General features: G+C 49.8%; 1 protein-coding gene across 1 annotated transcript in view; it reads right to left on the bottom strand.

Moving 5' to 3' along the window:
* The window catches only part of Sgsm1 (small G protein signaling modulator 1), a 70408-nt gene that overhangs the window by 2592 nt on the left and 39963 nt on the right, over positions 1-27853 (bottom strand). The window contains exons 17-27 of the mRNA XM_036171674.1: positions 27703-27767; positions 26967-27112; positions 21010-21138; positions 18770-18952; positions 17956-18024; positions 15825-16412; positions 13753-13877; positions 12122-12204; positions 9020-9129; positions 6987-7083; positions 4720-4887 (exon numbers count right to left, since the gene is read on the bottom strand). Coding sequence (XP_036027567.1) covers positions 4720-4887; positions 6987-7083; positions 9020-9129; positions 12122-12204; positions 13753-13877; positions 15825-16412; positions 17956-18024; positions 18770-18952; positions 21010-21138; positions 26967-27112; positions 27703-27767 — 1763 coding nt within the window. The remainder of the gene's footprint in view (positions 1-4719; positions 4888-6986; positions 7084-9019; positions 9130-12121; positions 12205-13752; positions 13878-15824; positions 16413-17955; positions 18025-18769; positions 18953-21009; positions 21139-26966; positions 27113-27702; positions 27768-27853) is intronic.

Here is a 27853-nt window from a genome sequence, read left to right as displayed (position 1 = left end):
GGCAACACTCAGCAGCTGTCAGCTCCACACACATTGCTGGGATAAAAAAGCAAGGACTATGTGAAAGTCTCAAGGAAGCAGGAAACGGGGGAGGAGGGGCAGGTGTAACCTCATCATGAGGCGTGCAAAGCCGTGCATGGCCTGATAAGTGTGTATATTCTACAACCAGTGATTGCACTAAGTGAGGGATGAAGGGAAATGGGGTTTCCTTCAGGTCGTTTGTGGCAAATAGTTTCTGAGTGTTGAGCACAGGACAAAGGTGTCACACGATTTGGACCTCACTCCTTACCACTGGGAACTTTGGCTTACATGGGGTGCATATTGCAGAAAAGTTACAGATGCCTTGGACTGAGGAAGTTTGGGAACTTGGGGGTGTTGAGGCAGGAGCATTGGGCTGAGGTGTGGAATGTTTTGGGTGCTCCATCATACTTTCAAACTGAAACGAGCAAGATGTGCAACAAGAAAGGATGCTTAGTAAATGACAGGGTAGTTACTCGGGGTGTATAGTGCAGCCCTGAAAAAGAATCACATGTGGTAATTTTTGGAAAAAGAAGATACAACTGGGTTCTGTGATGGTAACAACGGAAAATAAACAGCCTTGGGAAAGAACGGGTCAATAAGTGGAGGGTTAGGACAGCCCTACATTATTCAGGCTGGCCCTGAATCCACTGTGTAGTTGATGAGGACCTTGAACTTCTGATCAGTTGAAGTTCTGTTTTCAAATTTAATTGAGTTTTTTGAGGATTTCATACATGAGTACTATATTTACATAATTTCTACCTCTTGCTTTCCCCCCACAATTCCTCCTATGAACCCCCCAGTTCCTTTCAATTCATGGCTAAGAATAATTATGGTTACATATGTGTGTGCCTATGTGTGTGCATATAAGTACTTCCTGCTGGGTCCATTTATATCCATATGTGTTTAGGGATGATCATTTGAGATTGGGTAACCTAACAGGGGGGCTCATCCCTGGGGAAGACGGATTCTCTCCCAGCCACCGTTGATTGCCCGTAACTCTTCATCTAGAGGTGGGGGCCTTGTGAGTTTTCACTGGTCCTTGCTGGCTTGTCAACAGGTGCTGTCACAGGTCTTGTGTAGGTGACCAATCCTTTTAGATTTCATGGGTGCAGCTCCCCTATCAGAAGACACAATCTCACAGCAGATATTCTGGTCCTCAGAAATAGCCTTTCACAGAACCTAAAATATCGTCATGATAAAAGTCCTAGAGAGAGCAGGACTCAGGGGACACGTCTCTCCATGATAAAGGCTATACAGGAGAGACCCATGGCCAACATCATCCTAAGAGGAGAAAAACTCAAAGCCACCCCATTGAAATCTGGAAGGAGAGCACTGTCCACTGCTCCTACTCTGTTTCTTCTTCTTCTTCTTCTTCTTCTTCTTCTTCTTCTTCTTCTTCTTCTTCTTCTTCTTTTCTTCTCCTACTCCTTCTCCTTCTCCTCCTCCTCCTTCCTTTTTCTTTTCTTGATTTTTTGAGACAGGGTTTCTCTGTGTAGCTTTGCACCTTTCCTGGAACTCACTCTGTAGCCCAGCTGGCCTCGAACTCACAGAGATCCACCTGCCTCTGCCTCTGCCTCCCAAGTGCTGGGATAAAAGGCATGCGCCATCACCACCCGGCTTCCCCACTCTTTTTCAATATGTACTTTAAGCAATAGCTGGGGCAAGAGTCCAGAGAAGGAAAGTAAATGGATACAAACTAAAGAGGCCAAACTAAGCTAGGCAGTGGTGGTGGCGCACCCCTTGAATCCCAACACTTGGGATATAAAGGCAGGTGGATCTCTGTGAGTTTGAGGCCAGCCTGGTCTACAGAGTGAGTTCCAGGACAGCCAGGGCTACACAGAGAAACCCTGTCTCAAAAAACAAACAAACAAAAAAAGAAGTCAAACTATTCCTATTTGTAGATGAAATGGTACTGTATATAAGAGATGCTAAATATCCTACCACAAAACTTCTAGAAATGATCAACACTTTCAGCAATGTGTCAGGATACCTAATGAACTTACAGCATCAGTAGCCTTCCTATACAACAACAGCAAATACGCTGAAAGAGGTGATGGACACACTCCCCCTGACAACAGCCTCCAAGAAAGTCAAATATCCTCGAATAAACCTAACCGAACAGGTGAAGGACCTCTACAACAGAACTCTTTAAACTTCTGAAGAAAGATTGAGAACGACCCCAGAAAACAGAAAGACTTCCGCCCCCGTGCTCTTGGGTTAGTAGAATCGACACTGTAATAACGACACCTCTATCAAGAGCAATTACAGATTCAGTGAAATGCCAATCCAAATCCTCATCTCATTCTTCACAAAAATAGAAAGAAACATTCTAAAACCCACAAGGAACCACAAAGTCCCTGGATAGCCAAAGCAACCCAGATCAGAACGAACAATGCTGGGGGCATTAACATTCAGGTTTTAGACTATGTTACCAAGCCACAGTAATAAAAACAGTTTTTTTAAAAAAGACATGAAACTAATGGAACAAAACAGAAAACACAGGTATGACTACAAATAACTCCAGCCATGTAATAATTGACAAAGACTCAAAAGCATACACCGGAGAAAAGAGTGTCTTCAGTCCACGTCCCTGGGAGAACTGGGTGTCCATATGCAGAAGAATGAAATAGACCCATATCAACCATCCTGACCAAACCAACTTCAAATGGATCAAAGACCTTGTGCTGGATACTTTTATGTCAACTTGATACAAGCTACAGTCGTCCTCGACTGAGAAAATGCCTCCATAAGACCAGGCTGTAGGCAAGCCTGTAGGGCATTTTCTTAATTAGTGATGGACAGGTGTTTTAGGGTTTCTATTGCTGTGAAGAGACACCATGGCCACAGCAATTCTTATGAAGGAAAACATTCAATTGGGGTGGCAGCTTACAGTTCAGAGGTTCAGTCCATTTTCATCGTGGTGGGCAGCGTGGTGGTGTGAAGGCAGACATGTTGCTGGCTACATTTTGATCAGAAGGCATCAGGAAGTGGATTGTGACACTGGGAGTAGCTGGAGCATAGGAGACCTCAAAGCCCATCCCTACCCCGACATACTTCCCCCAACAAGGCCACACCTCCTCCAACAAAGGTAATCCTAATATTACCACTCCCTTTGGAGGCCATTTTCTTTCAAACCACCACAATGGGGGAGGGCCCAGCCCATTGTGGGTGATTCCAGGTCCTGGGTTCTATGAGAAAACAGGCTGAGCAAGCCAGTGAGCAGCACCCCTCCATGGCCTCTGCATCAGCTCCTGCCTCCAGGTTCCTGCCCTGCTTGAGTTCCTGTCCTGACTTTCTTCAGTGATGAGCACAGTTGTTGCTGCTAGAAATGGAAACAACCAAAACCTTCTGTGCCTGATGACAGAATAATGAAAATAGATATTTCCAATCTTCTGGCCTTTATCTTCAGGGCGGGAATTGCAGGTGTGCATTGCCACACCTGGTTTGTACGGGTGTGGTGGTGCTAGGCTGCACACACACACACACACACACACACACACACACACACACACAGAGTGTGTAATCAGCTGAATCACACCCTCAGCCCAGGGGTTTGTTTGTTTAACAACTGCACGGGATCTCTGGTGGCTTCCTGGTCGGTTTCTGGTGCCCGTGAAACTCACGAAGTGTGTCAATCTTAATTCTTAGTTTTGGTGGTGAACATTCCAGAAACAGAAATGCAGGAAACTAGGAAATGACACTACCACTCGGTTCCATATCTGTAACTTTCCTGGTAAATTAAAAAAAAAAAAAAAAAAAAAAAAAGAAAAGTCCTAATTTAAATTTTTTAGTAGATGACTAAAATCCAAATTACTCCAAAAGAAAAATCTGACTTGAAAGAGATCTAGCAATGTTTCTGAGGTGGGTCACAGGTGGTTTTCTTCTTCTAGAACCTCCTTTAGTCTTTAAGTTTTGGGGTGAGATGTCAGGGATGAAGCCCAGAGCCTAGTGTTTGCCAGTGCTCTATGATGGAGCTGCAAATCAGCCCTAGTTTTCAACATTTAATTACTCTTTAAGTGGCAATAACACCAGCAATTGCCTTGTTTATTGGGCCCCTCATGGGGATAGGTACTTGTGAAGGGCTTTTCCATATCTCGTTATTAATTCTCAGGACTTCCCTTGAGGTAAGAGGTGTTTGCAGCATTTTTCCCCTGAAGAACTGAGGCCCAGAACATGACATCATTTAGACAAGGCCACACCTGGTGGCCCACTGGGACCAAACTCTAAGCACCTTTTCCTTGCCACTCCAAGAGCATCCCTCCACCCGCTTTCCTACCCACGATCTCCTGTGGGGCAGACCATGATATTTCATGGATGAAGTAGATATTCACAGGTAGGGTATTACCTTGTCACTGGGCACAGCTAACTAGTGGCAGAGCCAGATGCTGCCCCCCCCCCCGAACCTCAGCATGGAGAAAAACATCTGGAACATGTTGAGATCCCAGCCGGTCCCTTGATATAGCACTAAGGGGACACAGGACTGGGGAGAGGCTAGTGGGTAAGGGCATTTGCTATGCAAGCAGAGAACATAGGTTCAGGTCCCAACACTCAAGTGTTATGTGCATGCCCTGGTGAGCTGTGGAGGCAGCAGGGTGGAGGCAGGGGAATGATTGGGGCCTGTCAAGCTGCTGGCATCTGGAGCCCCATACCTGGGGAGCCCCACCTCCCAGTTCCGCCCCCAGTCCTGCCCCTTGGTACCATTGAAGAACTTGATGATGTCTGTGAAGTCCATGTTGTTCTCCAGGATGATGTCTCGGTAGACCTCCACCAGGGCCAGCGCGATGAACAGCACATAGTGGGCGGAGGACACGTGCTTAGCTGCCCAGATAGTCTCCCACACGGAGAAAACGTCATCGTAGACCAGCTCTGCGGGACATGACACACATGAGCATAGGATCTGGTCCAGGACAGGGTGCAAGGCCAGTCCTCCATGCACAAGTGTCTCACTTGCCTAGGTGACAGTCCCAGACCAGCCCTGTGCTCATGCAGCAGGCAGACCTCAGGCTGGGACACAGGATACCCAGGTCCTGCCATCTGACCCTCAAAGCCCACGTTTCCCCATCTATGGACTTGGTCTAAGGTGCCTGTGTAAGGAATCTGAGCATGTGTGGGTTTGATTGCCATGGACCTGTCTCTGCCCTGCCCACTACTTCTGTCTTTCCTCTCCTTCAGCAGTGTTTATGTGTGGCTCTTAGTGACTGAGTACATAGGCAGGCTGGCTGCTGCCTCAGGGCGAAGGAAGAGCCATGAAGACAGTGGTTCTCAACCTTCCTAATGCTGCAACCCTCTAGTACAGTTCCTCAGGGTGTGGTGACACCCATCCATAAAACTATTTTAGCTGCTACTACATAACTATAACTTTGCTACTGTTATACGTCGTGATGTAAATACCTGATATACAGGATATATATTGAACATGCAAATTGAAAATAATTAAAGCATAGTGATTAATCACAAAAACAATATGTAATTATATATTGTGAAATATTTATTTCTAACTACAAATATATGAAATTTTATCTTGAAGCACCACGCAGCATGGGTAGCAGTCTTAATGTAACAACAGTAAACTACATTTTGCAACAGTATGCTCAAACAGCCAACATCAGCGCCTGGATTGAGACGGCTTCTCTAGTTCCTAAGCCCATTGGAAATATGTTTTCAGATGGTTTAGGTGACCCCTGTAAAAGGGTCTGTCAACCCCATAGGGGTCACGCCCCACATGTTGAGAACCTCTGCCTTAAGAGCAAGACTACCAGGTCCAATAAGCTGGCATTGGATCCCAATCCTTCACTAATCAGCCAGGGGCTGCAGGCTGGTGCTGTCCTTTTCCAGCTTCTCCACACCTCAACTTTGCATGGGGCCTGCTGGTCACAGTAAAGGACCAGAGATGAGGTGGTCAATGGTACTGCACAGCGTGGGGCAGGTGGTTAACGCCACCACACAGATCAAGTGTTCCCAGCCCCACCCCAGGTTTGCACAATGGCATGCATTCAGAGGTGACATCCCTTCTCTATCCATCGTGAAATACGCTTGAAGTCCCCTCAACTGAAGAGTTCTTGGTCTCTGCTGAGCAGGAAGGCAGTTGGGAGGGACTTGGCCCCAGAGATGGGTGGAACCAAGCTTGGGCCCTGGCTTCCCTCCCTATTCCTAGCTCCATATGTGACTTCTTAAGTTTCCTCATCTATGAAACAGAACGTGTGTGTGTGTGTGTGTGTGTGTGTGTGTGTGTGTGTGTGTTCGTGTGTACATGTGTGTACATGTCTGTTGTGGAGGCGAGATGCTGATGTCAATGTCCTCCTTTATTGACCTCTGCCTCATGGAGCCCAGAGCTCATCAATTTGGCTAGGCTGGCTGGCCTCATGGAGCCCAGAGCTCACCGATTTGGCTGGGCTAGCTGGGCTGGCTGGCCGGCAAGCTCTTGTGGCCAACTTGTATCTGCCTCCCTTGCATCTGCCTCCCCAGCACTGAATCACAGACATGCCACCTGCATGGCTGCACTTGGCTTTCCTAAATTTTTTCCATTATTAAATTGGGAGACACACAGCACAGCACATGTGTGGAGGTCAGAGGACAACTTGCTTGAGTGGGTTCTCTCTTTTAACCAAATGGATTCCAAAGATCAAACTCAGGTCATCCATCTCGGTGCCTTTACCATCTCACCAGCCTCCATGCCTGGCTTTTTATGTGGGTGCTGGGATCTGAACATGCTTGTTCAGGCACTTTATTGACTGAGATATCATCTCCCAAGCCCCGAAACAGGGATTTTATGGCTCCTACTTCGTAGTCATTTTGCGATAAGGCAGGTGCCAAGATGGACAGACAGATCTGAGTAAATGTTCTCTCTTCTGCCACCTTTGCCCCATGCCTTTCACTTCCGTGTCCTCTTCACTTCCCCATCATAACCACCGCAGAAATTCTACTGTAAGGACTCTGGGGACAAGCCCGCAGGTGGCAGTCTGTACCTCGCTTGAAATCCAGCAGGAACCAGCGGTAGCAGAAGTAGAAGTGGGTATAGTCCCCATTCTGATGCATCAGCTCGAAGAGCTCCGAGTCCAGGATCTGGTGGAGGGAGGGCAGGACGTCAGCCCCCTGGGAAAGGGCTGGGCCAGAGGGCACGGCAGAGATCCACTGTCCACTCTGCACACCCACTGTGCTGCACGCCCACTGTGCACACCAGTCGGCTCTCAGGTCCCGTCAACAGTGAGCAAAAGGGTGCATACAGACTTCTCTCCAAGGAGGATTGACAGCAGCCAGCGTGGGGCTGGCTCACGATCAGGGAAAGCCAGTTAGAACAACTCGACAGGCTCACACACACTGGGATGGCTAAGATCAAAGTGGCAGGCAGTAACAAGTGTCGGCAAGGATTCAGAGTAAACAGCACCCTCACGCAGGGCTGCTGGGAATGCAGAATTGCACAGCTGCTGCCTCTGCTTCCCAGCACTGGGTCGACAAAGCACACCACCATGCTCGGCTTTTACAAGGTGCTGGGGATCCGAACTCTGGTCCTTTTCCTTGTGCTGAGCCACATCTCTAGCAGTCTCTGTCTGTCTGTCTCTGTCTGTCTGTCTCTGTCTCTCTGTCTCTCTCTATCTCTCTTGGCTTCTGTCTCTGTCTCTGTCTCTGTCTCTCTCTCTCTTGTGTGTGTGTGTGTGTGTGTGAGGTGGTATTGTGTTCCCCAAAATATTGTGCACCCTAATAAACTTACCTGGGGTCAGAGAACAGAACAGCCACAATTTTAAACATAGAGGATAGGCAGTGGTAGCACACGCCTTTAATCCTAGCATTCCAGAGATAGAAATCCCTTTGGATCTCTGTGAGTTCAAGACCACACTGGAAACAGCCAGGCTTGGTGACACACGCCTTTAATCCCAAGAAGTGAGCCTTTAATCCCAGGGAGTGATGGCAAAAACAGAAAGATATATAAGGCGTGAGGACCAGAAACTAGAAGCATTTGGCTAGTTAAGCTTTTAGGCTTCTAGCAGCAGTTCAGCTGAGATCCATTCAGATGAGGACTCAGAGGCTTCCAGTCTGAGGAAACAGGATCAGCTGAGGAACTGGCCAGGTGAGGAAGCTGTGGCTTGTTCTACTTCTCTGATCTTGCAGCATTCACCCCAATACCTGGCTCAGGTTTGATCTTATTAATAAGAACTTTTAGGATTCCTGCTACGTGGGGTGTGTGTGTGTGTGTGTGTGTGTGTGTGTGTGTGTGTGTGTAGGTCAGAGGACAATGAGTCAAACTCTCTCCTTGTACCTTCTGAGCTTAACTGATCAGACTATAGCTGCTGGGCTTGGCAGCAGTCACTAAGTCATCCTGTTTCTTCAACCTTTTGTATCCAAAATATTTGGTGGAGCACTCAGCACCCTACTCCAGAGTTCACTGCTCCTCTGTTCACAATGGCCAGGAGATGAAGCAACCTAACGTCCTTCAACGGACAAACGGAGGTTGACAAAGTGCTAATACATACAGGGGAATAGGTTTCGGCTCTAAAGAATAAGGGTCCAATGAGTTTTGAAGGTTAAGTGGATGGCACTAGAAGATTGTATTAAGTGAGGTAACCCAGACTCAGAAAGACAAACATGGTGTGTTCTCTCATCTGACTCTCTTTGCTCCAAATCTCCAGATGCGAGTCCATGGCTTCAAGTCATTGCAGAGCAGGTAAAGTGAAAAGGGGACCACTGCTGGGGTGCAGTGGGAGTCAGGGAGCAACAGAGAGGGGAACAGAGGGGCACACGTGATCTGAAGGAGGTGGGGAAGATGCAGGCCTCCACTTCGGGAAGGACGGGGGTGGGAGATGAACACAGGAAGAGGAGGATAAAATCAAAGTAAGGATGCCTGAAAAAGTCACGAGGGATCATACTATTAGCTAGGAGTTTGAGTGTGCAAGCACGCCACCACCTGTGCCACACCCTCAGCCCGCACACCACTCAATCTTAAATTATTCGGCTGCACGCTCTGTCTCCCCTAACGTCAGAGCGGGAGGTCCCCGGGTCCTACCTGGATCAGGGACCTCATGTTGGCAAAGTGCGTGTCCATGGCACCTCCATGGGGGAAGTTTTGGTTCATCCTCTTCATGAGCTCCGTGAAGCAGCTAAAGGCCAGGGCCTCTGGGGACGGCACAAGACAGAGGGTTAGCCAGGCCACGGCCTCAGGCACTTCGGCTCCCAAAGAGACCGTGTAGAGCAGAGTCCACGGCCATGTGAGAAGCAGGTGGGCAGGGAAGACCAGCGGAGGCCACTCCCTCGGATGCTCAACAGCCCTCAGTGTGTCACAGATCTCTCCTTAGAGGTGTTGGGAGGCACAGCCTCTAACAGACACAGACACTCCTCTGATGGGCCCCCACTGGTTGTGACATGAAGCCCACACCGCCTTGTTGATTTCCATAATTCTTTCCTTCAGAAATTCTATCAATTCATGGAATTCTCAAGTCTGGAAGTCACTGTGCTCAAAAGCAACTGTTGGGGGCTGAAGAGCTGGCTCAGGGGTTAAGGGCACTGACTGCTCTCCCAGAGGACCCAGGTTCAATTCTGAGGACCCAGGGTTCAATTCCCAGCACCCACATAGTGGCTCACAACTGTCTGTAACTCTAGTTCCAGGGAACCCAACACCCTCACACAGACATACATGCAGGCATAACACCGATGTACATACAATAAAAAAAAAAATACTTAAAAAAAAAAAAAAAAACCAAACAATTGTGGACATAGCAAGGGCTTTGGCTGATGCCAGGTAAAGAAGAACAAACTCCTTTGGCGGATGCTGCTTAGACTATTTACATATATTAAGAAAGTAGGGACCAGAGAGATAGCTCAGTGGTTAAGAGCATTGGCTGCTCCTCCAGAGGACTCGGGTTTGAGTCCCAGCACCCACATGGCATCTCACAATCATCTGTAACTCCAGTTCCAAGGGCTCAGTCACCTTCTTCTGGCCTCCTCTATAGGCACGTGGTGCACAGACACACATGCAAACAAACCACTCATACAGCAAAATAAAAATAAACAGAACCTCAGACACCAAAGGCTCTGAGAAGTCCTGCCGTGTAGAAACTTGAGTCATACTAGGCTGCACTTGAAAAACTTGGTAGTTTTTCTAGTTTCTCTTACTAACTCAGGGGAGAATGGTGTTATTGGGAAGTTCCTCAAGGGCGATGGACGATGGGTCCCACTCAGGTTTAAAAAGGTCAGGATAGATTACAGAAACTGTGAGCAGTGGACGTCTTTATAGTCTGGCAGCCCATCACCCCTAGTGCCAGCACATGGATCAGGATTATGATCACCCTGATGTGCTGCTGACTACCATCTCTCACAATGCCACATCTCCACTGCTCTGACTCCTTTACACCCTCAAAACCAGGACCACCTGGGAGACTCTTACGCTTAACAAGTTTGGCTGCCAGCCTTGGCCCCCCATGGACCAGCTTTTGCTTCCTGACCACAAGCAAACAGTCTCCAGAAGATTTCACATCAATGATGCTGGTCTCATTTCTTGGCATCGACCGCCCCAGCAAAGTCACAAGCATTTACCTGAAAGTTTTCTTCTAGGAGTTTTACCACTTTGGTTCTTTCTGGGATCAAGTTCAAGCGAGTTTCTCGTGACTGGCACATGAGGCAGGGGTCTTCCATCTTTTGCACATGTGTTTCCTGTCATGGCAGCAGCTGGTACCTTGAAATGACTGAGCTTGTGGAGTTGAACTGACTCTGAAATCCGCTCAGTCAGCAGTGTCGACTGCGAACCCTCCTTTCTGGACTCTGATTTGCAGCCCAGAACCTGTTTGCAGGCCCTGGTAGAGGCACCAAAGCTCTGTCTGTCTGTCTATCTGTCTGTCTGTCTCTGTCTGTCTGTCTGTCTCTCTCTCTCTCTCTCTCTCTCTCTCTCTCTCTCTCTCTCTCTCTCTCTCTGTGTGTGTGTGTGTGTGTGTGTGTGTGTGTGTGTGACTCAGTTCTCTCCTTTCACCATGTGAGTCCCCAAACTCAGGTCATCAAGCTTGGTGGCAATGCTTTTACCCACTGAGCCATCCTGCCACCATTGCTGGGCACTTTGACAGGGCTTTCCAGAGTCTGTACATGGTACAGAGGACAATGCTCCTCGCCAACACCAAGCCTTCCCGCGGTGATGGGGGATGTCCTCCACTCTTTATGTTTACTCTCCTTTGACTAACAATGTTTTGGTGGTGTTCGATATTAGAAGATATATAAGCCACGCCCTTCAGAGGTATTGAAAACACTTCTTCAGGAGACGTTACACATGGACTCGCCATAACTTCACCTTGGGATTGTCCAGCTCAGCTGTGTAGAAACAAGATTTCTGCTTACATTCTACAGCCCCAATGGACTCATGTGTTCTGTTTTCTTATTCTTTGGATTTTCATCCAAAGTCATCCAGGACCAGGACACCTCATAGATAATTTTAATTCCTTTCCAGTTCTCCCCCCCCCCTTTTTTTCCATTTTCCTTTTAAATTTTGAGACAGGGCTTCATGTAGCCCATCCTTGTCTTAAATTCACCTTGGTCAAAGATGAGTTTGAGCCTCTCATCCTCTTGTCTCTACCTCCAGAGTGCTGGGACCACAGGCATGGCTACCACACTCTGCCCATCTTTTATGTTCAGGCGCTAGCTTACATTGATGAATGCTTAGATATTGAACTGTCCTTGTGGTTCTGGGATAAACCCTGCTTGGTCATGCTGTATAAATCTTTGTATCTTGTTGGATTGAGTTTGTTTGTTGATTCTTCTTCTTCTTCTTCTTCTTCTTCTTCTTCTTCTTCTTCTTCTTCTTCTTCTTCTCCTCCTCCTCCTCCTCCTCCTCCTCCTCCTCCTCCTCCTCCTCTTCTTCTTCTTTGGAAGAGCTTGTGAAGAGTTACTCTTTGATCTTACACTGTTTGGTAGAGCTCATACCAGGGACCATAGCCATCTGGATCAGGCTTTTCTTTGTGCCTATTCATGGTGGGCCTCAGTGCAGTGCACTTTGGGACACACAGACATCTCGTGCTACTGGGTTTGGGATACGTTCACCAGGTTGTGCACCTGTCCTGACCCAGTCCATGGAGACACAAGGGAGGCTGACCCTTCCTCTCCCATAGGGCAGGAGGGACACACTCACCATCATCCAGGATGACCAGCAGCGGGGCCAGAAGGTCACACATGCCCTGGACATAGCCAATCTCAATGTGCTGCCAGATGTAGCTGCAGAAGAAACAGGGCACAAGGAGTTCATCACAGCCTGCATCCCCACTCAGCCTGCATCCCCACTCAGCCTGCATCCCTACACAGCCTGAATCCCCGTAAGCCTGCATCCCCCCTAGGCCTGCATCCCCACTCAGCCTGCATCCCCACTCAGCCTGCATCACTACACACCCTGCATCCCCACGCAACCTGCATCCCCATGCAGCCTGCATCACTACACAGCCTGTATCCCCCCTCAGCCTGCATCCCCACACAGCCTGCATCCCCACACAGCCTGCATCCCCCCCAGCCTGCATTCCCCCCTCAGCCTGCATCCCCCCTCAGCCTGCATCCCCACACAGCCTGCATCCCCACTCAGCCTGCATCCCCCCCTCAGCCTGCATCCCCACACAGCCTGCCCCCTTCCAGCCTGCTTTTCCAAACTCTCCCTGCTCCTTTCTCCCATCTGGTCCTCCATCCCTCAGCCTGGTGCCCATCCTCAGTGTCACCACTCATCCTAGGTGCAGCCCACAGGGTGACCCTGTCCACGAGGCCATCATAGAGCACAGGGCTCTGCAAGTGCCCCGCCCCCCCAGGGTGATGCATGGGTGCATGAGGTCAGTATCTTCAGCTCCTCCTCTAGCCTCACACATCCTCTTCAATCGCCTCTTCTCTGGCTACGTGGAGGTATTCACTTTGCACAAATAAGTGACTCATTAAAGTCTCTAGGGATTTGCCCTACCGGTTCCCTCTGGTGCCAGGAATTTGGATCAGTCCCTGTGAATAATAGCTTTGACCGGCTGGGCCTGGACAACCTCCTCAGCCCTGTAGGCACCTTGAACCTTTAAACCTTAAAATGAGCACGTGAAGTGAGTCTCAGGTGAGGAGACCGAGGCACAGAGTGTCAAAGGACGCCTCCAAAGTCAGTGCGATAGTTCTGTCACATTGAGAAGGGAGTCTCAGTACAGGGTCGTCTACATCATGCTAGGTGGCCGTGGGCCTGTCTAGCAGAGGGCAGGGAACTGTCTTGGTTATACATTAATCCGATGCAGGAAGACCCAGCCCACTGTGGGCGGCGCCATTTCTCAGGCAGGGGATCCTGGACATGTAAGTGTAGAGGGAGCTGGGCTACAAGAAGCATGAGTGCCTCTGTTCCCTCTCTGACCCTGACTTTGGATTTGTCCTACATTATTACTGGTACTATGAATAAAATAAAACTCCTGATCAGCGTGGTATCAGCCACAGGAGCCAAAGCTTCAGCTGGATTTCTACAGCCCCCACTTTCCCCACATTGTCCCATCCTTATCCCCTGTCACTTCCGTCTTCCCATCCCCCCATCCACTATCATGTCAATCACCCCATCTCTCACACATCCCCTCCTTTCATCCTCCCATCCCTCCTTCTCATCCCCTATTCCCCTATCCTGTCCATCAGCCCCCCTTCCCTTTCCCTATATCCTGTCTGCTTTATTACCCCCCCTTGTCCCCCAATCTCATCTCCATTCCCTGCGCTGACCCTCCCCCTCCTCCCTCCTCCCTCCCCTCCCTCCTCCCTATCTCGCCCCACCACCTGCACATGATGTTCCTCAGCTTCTCCAGGTTGGTGGCTGTGAAATACCAGTAGCTCCGGTCACACCTCTGCACGTCTTTCTCAATGCGGTGCAGGTTCACTGTGTACAGGTCCAGTAGCTCCGGCTGCGGGCGGGAGAGGGAAGAAAGGGACGCTGACCCCACGAACCGCCCCCAGCCCCCACCTCCCACAGCTTACTCCAGAGTTTGATTTCTTTCTTTGTTTCCTGGGAAAGCTATTTTTCACTTTGCATAACGAAGACGTATTCTTGTGAGACCGGGTCTCGTGATATAACCCAGGCTGGCCTTGAACTCATAATCCTCCTGCCTCAGTGCCTAGAGTGCTGGGATTGCAGCAGACATATGTGCTCTTGTGAGCATGTGCATGCTTGCACGCAAGTTCACACACACACACACACACACACACACACACACACACACACACATACACACACACACACAGCTGCAGCAGAGACAGAATATTAAATATTTTTCATACATTTAAAAGTGATGCAGAGTTGTTACCTCAGTGCTCAAGAGGCTGAGGCAGGAGGATTGCTGTAAGTTAGAAGCCAAGTTACAGAGTGAACTCAAGCCCAGCCTGGGCTGCATCATGGGCTGTCTAAGAAATGAAATAAAATGAAAGCACAGAGACTAGAGACAGGAGCCAGAGTTCCCAGAGTCCAGCGGTGACCTCACAGCACATTTGGAAAAAAAAAGTAACATTAAAAATGCATTCAACTCACATCAGGCACACAGATCAAAATTAGACATTTTTGGTTGCCCTGAAGATCAAACCCCAGATCCCGCACACGCCAGGCAGGTCATGAGCTCCATTCCCAGCTCCAACAGGAGACCCAGAGGAAGGCCAGCTGCTAAGATGAAAGTGAGGAGCCTGTGAGGTGTCCCTGACAAAGATCCAGCCCAAGGTGCAGTGTGAGTGTGTGTGTATATATATGTGTGTGTCTATGTCTCTGTGTGTGGCATGAGTGTTATATGTGTGGTATGAGTGTGTGTGTCTGTGTGTGTATGCAGTATGAGTATGTGTGTACGTTACTGGGAATCAAACCTAGGGCCCGTAGGCGAGTGCTCTGCCACTGAGCTAGATCTTTCATCCTGGTTTTTATTTGTTTGTTGATTTTGTTACTGTTTGTTCAAAAATGGGTCTGTGTAGGCCTGGCTGTCCTGGAATCACTCTGTTGACCAGGCTGGTCTTGAACTCACAGATTCACCTGCCTCTGCCTCCCAAGTGCTAGGATTAAATGTGTGTGCCACTGTGCCTGGTCCATCTAGCTTTGATAATGATGGTGGTGGTGATGATGATGATGGTGATGGTGATGATGGTTTTGGTGGTGGTGATGATGAGTCCTTGGAGTGGAATCTGGGTCCCTTGCCTACAGAATTTACTGGCTGGGCTATGTCCTCAGCCCCTAAAAGAGAATCTTAGAAAATGTTGAAAGAGAGAAAAACCATCTTTAAATGGGTGACTGCCCTTGCCCACTCTGCCCATTTGATGCCAGCTCTGCCACACAGCTGGTTTCAGCCGGCGACGTCAGTGAGCCAGACAGAGCAGAGGCTTAAACGTAGACATGGGCCTGTCGGCTCGCTCTTTGCTTGGCATCTGCCTTGGCCATGAGTGCTAGCCCAGGCTGGCCCAGGTTAGCCTGCCAGAGGATGAAACACAGACCAGCCCCTGACCGCCAACATCCTAACAAGCCACACCCTGTCCTGCTTGGGGCAGAGCTTTTCAGCTGACCCACAGACTCGGAGGCACAGGTAGGGCCCAGCGTTGGTTGGCGAAAGTTGCTGGCTTTGGGTAACTGGTTGTTAACACAGCATGGATGTGGAACCTGGTGACTGATATACATCATGGTGGAAGTCTGTAAGGGCAGAGGTTGGCCTTGGCCAAGGCAGGGAGGGGACTTGTCCCAAAGCCAGAAGAAGGGACGGAACCAGACTTCCTGGCTCCTGGCTCAGCATCCCTTCCTGTTTCCACACTGACTCTCTATGATGGAGAAGGAAACAAGCCGTGGCCAGTCTCACCCTCCGTGGGGAAAGACCCCTGTGACTTACAGAGTAGGTGACGCCACTGGAAGACACAGGTGATGCCTCGTTGTTGGCAGAGGAGGTCACGGCCAGAGAAGCCAGGGCAGGGAAGAGGCTCTCCATCTCAGGCTCCTCAGAGAGGTTGTCCTCGCTGTCAGCCCGTCCATGCTTGTCTGTCTCACTGGGCCAGCCCTCCGTCGCGGCCCCGTCCTTCTCAGGCAGGGCCACGTCCAGGCTGCCAGGGATGGACATGAACTCCTCCATGCTCTCATTGGCGAGAAGGTCACTCTCAAGACTGTCTTGCACGGCCAGCTCCTCCCGAGGGGCCTCTTCCCGGGAAGTGGTGGCTTCGCTGCTCTGCCCATCTTCTATGCTGCTGTCCCCAGGTCGAAACACAGCGGGGAGGCTGCGCTGGGCATCCAAAACACTGTCTTCAGTGCTGAGGCTGGGCTCTGAGTGCTCTGAGAGGCCGGAGGAGAAGTTGTGGGAAGAAGGGTGTCCGGAGTCTGGGGAGCAAGTGCCATTTGCCGGGGTCCCATTGGGGACTTTGGGTTGTTTCTCCTCCGACCTGCCTTCCACCTCCGTCTGTTCCACCTCATCCACAGACTCAAATACCTGAGGAAAGGGACACACAGGTCAGGGTGTGCACAGCAACACAGTTTACAGCAGCAACTTAGTACCCAGCAACAGGGCATATTTGGGTATGGGGTTTGCAAGGATCGAAACAGCTAACAGGCAGGACAAAGGCAGGCTGCTCTTCCTGATGGCAATTAGAGTCCAAGTGCTGAGATTATATCAGCAATTCGGCTGGCCACCGCTGCCTCTGAGGGGCGACTAGGGACCTGAAGTTTAGTGAGAAAGTGGTTTTTCACCATACAGATTTCTAACACTGTGGTTTATTTGTGGTTCTCTGTGTCCTTCAGCTATGGCCCTCAAGGTCACAGTAAAGATCAGGTTCCAAAGCCTCACACTGTTTCTCTGTGTGGCCACCATCAGCTTCAGTTCACTGGGTCTATTTCTGCAATGCTGGGACCTCTCATAGGCTAGGTACAAACACAGGCACTCACATGTACACACACACACACACACACACACACACACACACACACACACTTTTCTACCCAAAAGGTGACATTTTGTGCATGTTTTTTATGCTTTTCACTTAAAAAAATAGCTATTTTATTATTTTTTTTATTTATACGTCTATGTGTATATGCCCACACAAGTGCAAATGCCCTTGGAGTCCAGAAGAGGGCGCCAGATCTCCTGGCGTTACACCTGATTGTGAGGCACCTCATATAGGTGCTGGGAACTGAAACTGGGTCCTCTGCAAGAGAAGTTCATGCTCTTAACCACTGAGCTGTCTCTCCAGCCTGATCTGTGCTTTTCATTTTGATTAACGAGGCTCCAGATAGGGCAACCTTTATAAGCGACACCAAAAGCTGTTGAACAATACATCCGCCGGCGTTTATGTGGACTTTTAAGAACTACAAAGTCTTGCTATACATTAGGTATTTCTGTGTATGTAAAGGCATCCAGAGGTTCTGGAAGGCCACGCAGGGGACAGATTTATAGCACTGCCTCAAGGAAGGACAGAGTTGATGGAGGCAGAAGCAAAGTGCAGGTTTGGGGTGTTTGACAGGAGAGCAGGCTCGTGTTCAGCCTCTGAATTCAAAGAGACTGGGTCCAAGATTCAACCAATGCTGAGTGAAAACACCCCCCCCCCCCCCCCCCCAGTCACTGCACCACCATAGACTGGGCTCAGGCACTTGTCCTTTCTTCCTAATGGCACAGCCTGATGGCTATTTCCATGCATTTTGCACTGCTTTTGTGAATGACCTGAAGAGTGTGGTGTCATGTGCACACATTTGTCATTTTACACAACGAACATTGGATCCTGGCACGCTGATGTCTACAGAGGCTGCATCTTATCACTGTGGATTTCAAGGAGGCTGCGATTGCTACTTAAGAGAGTTCACATCCAATACTAGCCATAAAAAGCCCAATACATCCAAGTGGCCGGAAAATGATGGACATCCAATCCCTTCAACCCCAGGTGGGAGGGCGGGGTTTATGTGATGGGGCGGGACGTGAGGGGACAGGGTGGGCGGGGCGTGAGGGGACAGGGCATGAGGGCGGCGGGGCCTCTGGAAGTCACCTGGGTGCTGCTGCTGGAGTCGCTCTGCAGTCGGAGGTTCTGGCGGCCTGAGCTGCAGCTCTGGGAGGACTGAGAGGGACAAGAACCAGAGAGACAAAGATGGAAGGTCACCCTGGGGGCTGCTGGGTTGGGAGCCAGGAAGCCTGTTTCCATCCTTTCTCCTGGCTGGGACAAGTCCCCTCCCAGAGCCTCAGTTCCCTACCTGTCCCCAGGAGCCTCAGAGGTGACTCGGCCTCTGGGTCCCACCTTCCAGCCTCCACGTCAGAGCACACCCCCCACCCTTTAATTTCTCTGTTGTACTTGAGAGCTCTGGCTAGGATTTAAATCCTTCCCGAGGTGGGATTCTGGGATTCGTGGCTCGGCTTTTCTGTCACCTCCTTGGTCCTCCCCTACTCTGATGCTAGGCTCCGCCATGCCGTCCGCTTCAGCCAGTTAGGCTGCTCAGCTAAAGTCTGTGTGAGAGCAGAGGTCTGCCTCAGCTACCAGAACATTCTGAGCCTTCTCGAAAGTACTTGCACATAGTAGGTATGCAGAAAACATTAGTTGAATATACGGAGGGCAGATGCTGCTCTGGAATCTTGATACACACTGTCTTCTTAGGACCGTACCCACACCTCCACCATTCCCACTGTACGTACGCAGGAATTGAGCCCAAAGGAAATGTGCGGGCAAGAAACTCTGGGCGGGCTTTGAACCTAGATCTGATGCTGAAGTTCCCCCTACGCCGCCTCCTCCCCCAAAAGCTAAGGGCCAGGCAGTCCCAAGGCTCTGTCCCAGCTCCCACCAGCAATCTCCCAGGCCAGCTGTCCATTACCTCGTTGCTGATGGTAGAGTCCCGGTGCAGCATCCGGTGAAGGTGGCTGTCCAGGCTAGCCCCTGAAGAGCACTTGGCCAGCGCAGCAGCGTGGGACTCCCGCTCCCTCTGTCTCACGATAGCCTCACAGCCCAGCCACTCCGACATGGTTTGTGCGTAGCAGGCATGGATCTGCTCATCCACCTGTCAGCACATGCGCAAGGCCACACGAGGTGCTGAGTTCCCCGGGCTCTGACCTGTCTACATTTGCGTAGTCAGTACCCAAGTGATATGAGCTAGGTGATGTCCTGTGCTGAGGAATATTACAGGGCAGCCCACCTCATCTCCGCTCTCCTTCCGTCTCTCCCTTTATTAACGCGTTCACTCACACAACCATTCAAATGTTTGCATGCTTTCTCTGTTTCCTCATTTATTAATTACTTAATCCATTTACTCATTAGTTTCTTTGATAAGTACCCACAGTGTGCCAGGTACATATAGATTACAAGATGAGCAAGATTCTGCTATCCATCCACTCACCATCCTCTCATTCACAAATTCACCCACTGACCCATGTACCCATCCACCCATCTATCCATGGGTCCGTCTCATCCACTCTCTCCCGTCCATCCACTCACCATCCATGTGTCCTTCTCATCCACTCTCTCCCGTCCACCCACTCACCATCCATGGGTCCTTTCTCATCCACTCTCTCCCGTCCATCCACCCACCCATCCATCAGGTGAGGGCCAATCATAGACAGGACAGCCACTGCTGGAGTTTCTCATTTTCCTCAAGACTGAACATGCTTCCATCACAGTAATTTCACTACCAGGCATTTCCCCAACACCCAAAGCCTGCATTGGATGTCAGTTGTAGTGAGTTATTATTAGTCAAAAAAAATGTAAATAAAGATTCGTGGCATTGCCCAGCTACCAATCAGCTAGTTCAGAGTGAAGCTGTGGCATATGTACACAGGCAAATTCAGCCACAAAAAGGAAATGGGTAATAATAGAACATGGATCTAGAGATGTGTACTGAATAAAACGTCAATCCCTCAAAATTTCCATACAATATGATTCTATTTATACAACAACCTGGATGAGAGAAAATTCTGGAAATGGAAGACCGGTGAGTAGGAGCCAGGGATAAGGTGGGATGGAGGTCAGTGTGGCTATAGAAGGACAAGGTGAGGATTCTTAGGCTACCAGAAATAATGTACAAGTCTGCACACACGGGGAAATAAGTGCACTCACACACACACACACACACGCAGGCAATTACAGGAGGATGGCGAGGCCTGAGTGAGGTAGGTGCTATACCAGCATCAGTGTTCTGTGACATCACAGGGCGTCATGCTGGGGTCACAAAGGGGGAAACTGAGTCAAGGTCACATAGGTCCCTGCAGTGATTCCTATAAATATGTGCAGGAGTCCATATGGCCTCAAAGCAGGAGGCTGACTTATTTGAAGATTCCCTTGTGTTGTATTTCTGCCACACAGCTCTTTCCTCAGTGGTCCTGTCTCTTGCCTGTGTCTCTCAACAACACTGTAACAGGCAAACAGCGTTCCACAGGGCCCAGGTGCAATGCCCAGCTGCACAGTACCCAGGCATAGAGTGCCCAACTCCACAGCACCCAACTCCACAGCACCCAGCTCCACAGCACCCAACTCCACAGCACCCAGCTCCACAGCACCCAACTCCACAGCACCCAGTTCCACAGCACCCAACTCCACAGCACCCAACTTCACAGTACCCAACTCCACAGTACCCAGCTCCACAGCACCCAGCTCCACAGCACCCAGCTCCACAGCACCCAGCTCCACAGCACCCAACTCCACAGCACCCAGCTCCACAGCACCCAGCTCCACAGCACCCAGCTCCACAGCACCCAACTCCACAGCACCCAGCTCCACAGCACCCAACTCCACAGCACCCAACTCCACAGCACCCACCTCCACAGTACCCAGTTCCACAGCACCCAGTTCCACAGCACCCAGCTCCACAGCACCCAACTCCACAGCACCCAGCTCCACAGCACCCAGCTCCACAGCACCCAACTCTCCACAGCACCCAACTCTCCACAGCACCCAGCTCCACAGCACCCAGCTCCACAGCACCCAGCTCCACAGCACCCAGCTCCACAGCACCCAGCTCCACAGCACCCAGCTCTCCACAGCACCCAACTCTCCACAGCACCCAACTCCACAGTACCCAACTCCACAGTACCCCAATCCTTTCAATGCCCTTGGGTGACTGACCTCCTTCCTCTCCATCTCTGTCATCCCAAACTGGTAGTGGCCAAGGAGGAAGGGCCAGACCGCCCTGCGGATCTCAGGCTGGACACCCCCGAAGTAGATGAGCCGCAGCAGCTCCTGCTCTGGGTAAGTCTGTTGGGGGAGGGGTTAGAGGGAAGAAGGTCTGGTCAATGGAGAAGCCAGGGTGGCCTGCGGCCCTGCAGTCTTGTTTCTGGGGTGAGATCCTGGGTGAATGAGCAAAGCCATGTCTTCTGTGTCTGGAACAGTCCCCAGAATGCCTAAGCTAATGACTTGGTCCCTAGCTGGTGGAAGCTGGTGTGGCCTTGAAGAGCTGGAGCCTGGTGTAGGTCTTAGGTCACGGCGGAGGAATGGTGACTGGGTCCCACAGTAAGCCTTTCTCTTCTGCTCCTGACATGTGTCCTGTGCTGACATGTGTCCTGTGCTGACATGTGTCCTGTGCTGACATGTGTCCTGTGCTGACACATGTTCTATGCTGACACATGTTCTGTGCTGACATGCTGTCCTGTGCTAACATGTGTCCTGTTCTGACACACTGTCCTGTGCTGACAGTGTCCTGTTCTGACACACTGTCCTGTGCTGGCAGTGTCCTGTTCTGACACACTGTCCTGTGCTAACATGTATCCTGTTCTGACACACTGTCCTGTGCTGACAGTGTTCCTGTTCTGACACACTGCCCTGTGCACACTTCTGTGCTAACATGTATCCTGTGCTGACACACTGTCCTGTGCTGACATGTGTCCTGTTCTGACACACTGTCCTGTGCTGACATGTGTCCTGTTCTGACACACTTCCTGTGCTGGCAGTGTTCTGTTCTGACACACTGTCCTGTGCTAACATGTATCCTGTTCTGACACACTGTCCTGTGCTGACATGTGTCCTGTTCTGACACACTGTCCTGTGCTGACATGTTTCCTGGGATGACTGGGGCCCATGGCAGCAGGGCCCACCAGACTTAAATCTCCACAACTGTGAGCCGAGATAAACTGTTTTTCTTTATGAGCTGCCCAGTCTGGGAACTTGCTACAGTAACAGAGATGACATGGCACAGGACTGTGTAATTAGCCCTGATTATCACAGGGGGAGCTAAGCTGGACCATGGGGGCGTGGGTGTGGGGGAGATGCATATTGCTGGGTGGGGACTCACGGGAGTTGTAAGGACAACCAGTACAGGCAGGAGGACCGAGGGGAGGGGAGGCCAGAGTGTGAGGTGCAGTGGGAAATAAAGATGCGGCTGTGTCCAGGCTGAGCCTGTTTTTATGGGATGACAGGTAAAGGTGTGCACTGGGACCCCAGCACTCAGAGCAGAAGGTCAAGGTGGTCTCCAGCTACGTAGAGAGTTTAGACCAACCAACATGAGACCTCGTCTAAAATCAAATCAAATAAATAAAGAACCCCTAAACCAACAAGAGGAGGAGGAGGGAGGGAGGGAGGGAGGGAAGAAAGGGGCAGGAGGAGGCATGTGCCCAAGGCAGAGCCCAGGCATTTCCATTTGATGCTCAAATGCAATCTCATCTTGAGTCAGCTTGAAGGAAATTACTCTAAAGGGAAATAATGCAAAGTGGACATTTCCAGCCGCCTCTTCTCACACCAACAGCTTTCTGCACAGGAGGGGCTTGCGAGGCTTCCCGTAGTGCGGGCTTGGCTTTATTACTTCAAAAAAAATCACCGATGCAAGCTTTGTAGCTACAGTGTAGCCTTGGGCTGCCCTGGGAACTCTGACCACCCAGGTAGATAATGCCAGAGCTGTTAGAAATTGGAAAATGGGTTGGGACAAGAATGCAAAGTCTTCATCAGAAATGACTTCCTTTCTTTAAGGTGGGAGGGCTCCCAGGAGAGTTATCTGTATCTTGACCTCTTTATTTCCTTTGTTTTTATTTTATATGCCTGGGTGTTTTGCCTGAATGTAGGTGCACAGTGTGCATGCAGTGCCTGCAGAGGCCAGAAGAGAGTGTGGGACCCCTGGAGCTGGAGTTGACATAGTTGTGAGCTGCCATGCGGGTGCTGCGAATCGAACCCAGGTCCTCTGGAAGAGCACCCAGCGCTTTCAATGGCTAAGCCATCTCTCCAGCCCCATGGCTTTTCTTTATAAGAGTTATGAAATGACTCATCCCCAGGCTTCTCATTTCTTTTTGAGGAAATTGCAGTAGTTGGACTCTCTGGGAGTTTGTGGGCTCCGCTGTTAGTTGGCTGGTACACAGGTTTTCATAGTAATTGCACGTTATCTCCCATGCCTCTGCCTGTGGGGTCTGTGGTGATGTCTCCTTTCTGACTCCCGACTGTGGTCACCTACGTGCCCTCCACACACACTTGTGGTTCTGATCAAGAAGGCTTTTCCCAGCTTCCCTGGTCTTTCCCGAGAGCCAGCTTTATTTCCGTTTTTTATCTCTATGCTTCTCTGTCTGGTCTAATTCTGCTTTTGACCCTATTCATCCTTCCTCCTGTTTTCTGTTCATTCAGGTTCAGTTTGCTGCCCCTCCCTCCCTCCTCCCCCGGAAGCTTAAGATGGAAGGTTAAGTCATTGATTTGAAACCTTCCTTCATTCCACTTTATAGGTTAAAAAAAAACAAACAAACAAACAAACAAAAAAACCCCTGGTCCTCTGTATGTACGTATTTTATGTATACGTGTTTTATGCATGAGTTTCTTTGTATGTATGTATTTTATGTATACATGTGAGTACCTGCATGAGTTTATGGGCATTATAAGCATGCCTGGTGCCCTCAGAGACCAAACGACAGTGAGTGGCAGGTCCTCTGGGACTGGAGCCACAGGCCATTGTGAGCTGTCTGCTGTGGGTGCTGGGAACCAAACTCAGTCCCTCTCCAACAACAGCAAGCGCTCTTAACCACTGAGCCATCTCTCCAGCCCCTGGACCTCTGTAATACGATGCTATGCTAAACATTAACAGTTATCATTTGATCTATGGTCTCAGCTCCTGGCCCCTGCAAATGTCACAACTGCAATTATTTGCTACCATAGAAAGAGATGAGATGATAATGAAAACAAGAAATCTGGTTCCTGGGCTCCTGGATCCACTAGACTCCATTTCCCAGCCCACTTTGCAGTTAGGTGTGGTCATGTGACAGTTTCTGGATGTGAAAGGAAGTAGTGGAATATTGGCAGGGCAGGGCAGGGGAGGAAGTCGGTGGGTTCCCACAGGCTTCTCTGGAGACTCTGGATGCCAGGGTATGGTAGGTTCACAAGTCCTGCAGGTGAAGGGAGATGCACACCCACTGACAGGGCTCACAGGACTGTTGAGTGAGAAATGAGCCAGTGTTGCCTGGCAACAAGCTATGGGGGCGGGGGGACTGTTTGTTCCTGGGACTCAGTGTACCCAGGACAGGAAGGTAGCTAAACCCTGAGAAAGGGGCCAGACCGTAGGAGGGTTGTTCACTGAAGTCTCTTTGGCTCATCAAAATTGTTTCACCCAATTTGACCTTAAACTGATGTCTCCCAAATTGGATCACGGAAGCACCCCCGGGACTTTAGAAACGTAGGCATGGGCTCCTCTCCAGGAGATGCAGGCTCTGCAGAGCTGGAGCTGAGCCGAGAAGCCAGTCAGTCCCATAGCTCCCCAGGAACCAGCAGGCTCACACTGTGGCCGTGGGAGGTTTTGAGAGTACTCTGGCTTATCTATTTCAAGTTTTAATACACAGCCATCAGCTTCTAGGAACCCATTCTCAAAATCAAAATGCCAGAAGTATGGTAGGGCATGCATGCACCAGGGTGTTGCTGCTCCTGTACTACTGGAAATGAGTCTAAAAAGATTGAGAAGGAAGCCAGGCCTGGTGCAGATCTGCAAACTCAACCCTGCCACTATGGAGGCTGACGTAGGGGGGTTGTGAGTTCAAGGCCAGCCTGCTATCTAGTGAGATTCATGCCCCCCATCTCAGGCAACAACAAATTAGAAGAGAGAGAGAGAGAGAGAGAGAGAGAGAGAGAGAGAGAGAGAGAGAGAATATATTCCTGTCAGTGGGAATTTAAATTGACTGTGGGCCACTCACAAAGTGCTGAGTTCTGACTATTTCTTTGAGATCTGAAAGCTGCTCATTGAAAATGCAAACAGGAAGTTAGCACAGTATAAAAGAAATCAACCTAGAGGCTAAGAGATGGCTCGGCTGGTAAAGGCGCTTGCTGCCAAGCCTGGCAACCTGGTTCCCACACGGTAGAAGGAGAGAAGGGACATCTGCAAGCTGTAGTCTTCTGACCCCCATGTGCACACTGTAGCATTTGTGTACCTCCAACACACATAAAAAATAAATGTTTAATAAAAGTAAAAATATATAGATAAGATAAATACATATACTGAGCTATGGCTATCTGAATATTACAATATCATATATATATATATATTCCTATCTATAGCTATAGATGAGATCAAAGATATAGTGATACATAAATATATAAGACCTATATAATACACAGTTAGGCATAAATATATCTTTACATATCAGTAGATGTGTAGATTAAAAAATCTTGATGACTTATATGTCTTGTTTGTTTGTTTGTTTGAGACAGGGTCTCACTATGTACCCCTGGCTGTGCTGGTGTTTGCTTTGTAGACCAGGCTGGACTTGAACTCACAGAGATCTGCCTGCCCCTGCCTCTCGAGTGCTGGGATTAAAGGTGTGCGCCACCATGCCTGGCTTGGGCTTGTATGTCTTAAACTGCTCTGTGGGTCAGGTCTGTGTGTACATATAGGTTCTATGGGTAGGCTCTAGGATCTCCATGTGATGCTGTGGCTGGTTTTGATTGCCAACTTGACAGAGTCTAGGAGAGAAGCCCCTCCGGGCTCTGGTCACACCTCTGGGGGATTAGCTCAATTATGTTAATTAGTATGGGGAGACCTAGTTTAATGGTGGGCAGTGCCATTCCCTAGGCTGGGGGTCCTGGATGGTGCAAATGGAGCAGGTGAGATGAGCAGCAGCTTACAGTCATCCTCCTCTGTTTCTTGACCGTGGATGAGATGGGACCAGCTGTAGCCTCGACTTGCCCACTATGGTGGAACATATGTGGAACTGTGATGGAGAATAAACCCTTACACCTTTAAGTTGATTGTGTTGGGGTATTTTATTATAGCAATGGGAAGAGTAACCCAGAGAGCTGCTACGTACCCACACAGCTTTGTAACTGTAGGGACAGAAACTAAGACGAGGTACAGACAGACAGCATTGGAGCAGGTGCCCAGGCTGTAGCCTGAGATAGGTGAACAGCGTTGGAGCAGGTGCCTAGGTCACATCCCAAGGCCTACATGTGCCTAATACATAACCATAAACTTAACTCAAATGTTATGCTACGTAACTCAGGCAAACCCGGAACTCACAAAGTGTCTTAGGCTGGTCTCAAACTCACAATCCCTCTGCCTCAGCTTTATGAGTCCTGTGCTGACAGTCATGCACCACCCCGCCCAGCCCAACAGTTCCTTCCTCTTCTCTTCCAGGTTGAACAGTCCTTGTCCCTAATGTTTGGGTCCTGAAGGGTTTCACATTTCAGATTTTCCTGGATGTTTTAATATTTGCCATATATATGTACATATATATATTATAAGGATGGGCATGCCTAAATACAAAACCCCTATGTTTAACATATCCCTATACACATGACCTGTGGATTGTTTTCACAGTATTTTTAGTGTGTGGCATGTTTGTGACCTGTCATATGAGGTCAGGTGTGAGATTTTCTATGTGGTTTCACATTAGTACTCAGAGTTTCCATTTCAGAACATTTTGGATTTGTGGTTTGGGATTGGGATGCTGTACCTATGAATGTCTTCTGACCCCCTCACAGTTTCATATAGATGGGGCTCACATTAGCTGTAGGTCTTGAGACTTGATGGTCCCTGTTCAGATAGCCATGTCGACCTGGGTCCCTGTGAGTCTGACCTGACAAGATGGCCTCCCTCCACTCTGCCCTCTGATGTGCAAGCCTGTCCAGCTCACCGTGCTATCCTGGATGTACTGCTCCCAGATGCTGGCCGTCAATCCTTGCCCAGCGTCACAGGGCAGGTCTGGAGACACGATCATGTGATTGACCAGGGCTGACAGATGGGTCCTCACGGTGGACAGGTGTCTACAGTAGGCGAGCCCTGGACCAGAAGGGAAGGCAGACATTATCTTCTACCTAACACACTTCACCCAGTCTCTTCTGGGTGCTCCACGGGGCTGTCCTGTTACCCATCCCCATCTTCAGGGGCCCTCAACCTAGAAAATTCTGTGCCTTCTCTAGACAAACAAACAAACAAGCAAGTTGAGGATGCTCTCACTCAGTGGCTTGACTACTAGACCCTGGGGGTGTTTTGTTTAGTTGGACATCACCCTCTTCTGCTGGAAGCCACAGCAATGAATAGATGTGCAGTGGGCAGGGAAGGGATAGAAAGGCAGGGGATCCAAGGACTTCTGGTCTCACTCTGGGCCTGCCTCCCATTCATAGAGAAAGAACAGAGGCCAGATAGAAACAGAATCACTGCTGGATGGAGAAGGGGGGGCCTGGGAGATGCCAAGTGTTCTGCCTGCTTTCCAAGATGGTCCTGCCCCCTCAGGACCATCCTGCCTGCCATGAATACCTGCCAGGGCACCCTCATACACTCTGCCTTGGGCACCAGGAACATGCCTGGCATATGAGATGCACAGTAAATGCCTCTTGAAGATCATAGCAGTGATAGAAACCTGTACTCACATCCATAGAAGGCTCTGGAGAGGATCTGGTACTTCATGTTATCACAGAGCAGTTTCAGTGGAGCCCTGCAGGAGGAGGAGGGAAAGGGGGAGCAGAGGGCCACACACTGCTTAGCTGCTTGGCAGAGGAACCAACCATGCTGCACACAGCA

The sequence above is a fragment of the Onychomys torridus genome, chromosome 22 (assembly GCF_903995425.1).
Source record: "Onychomys torridus chromosome 22, mOncTor1.1, whole genome shotgun sequence".
NCBI classification, from domain to species: Eukaryota; Metazoa; Chordata; class Mammalia; order Rodentia; family Cricetidae; genus Onychomys; species Onychomys torridus.
This window is presented reverse-complemented; position numbering and strand designations above follow the sequence as displayed.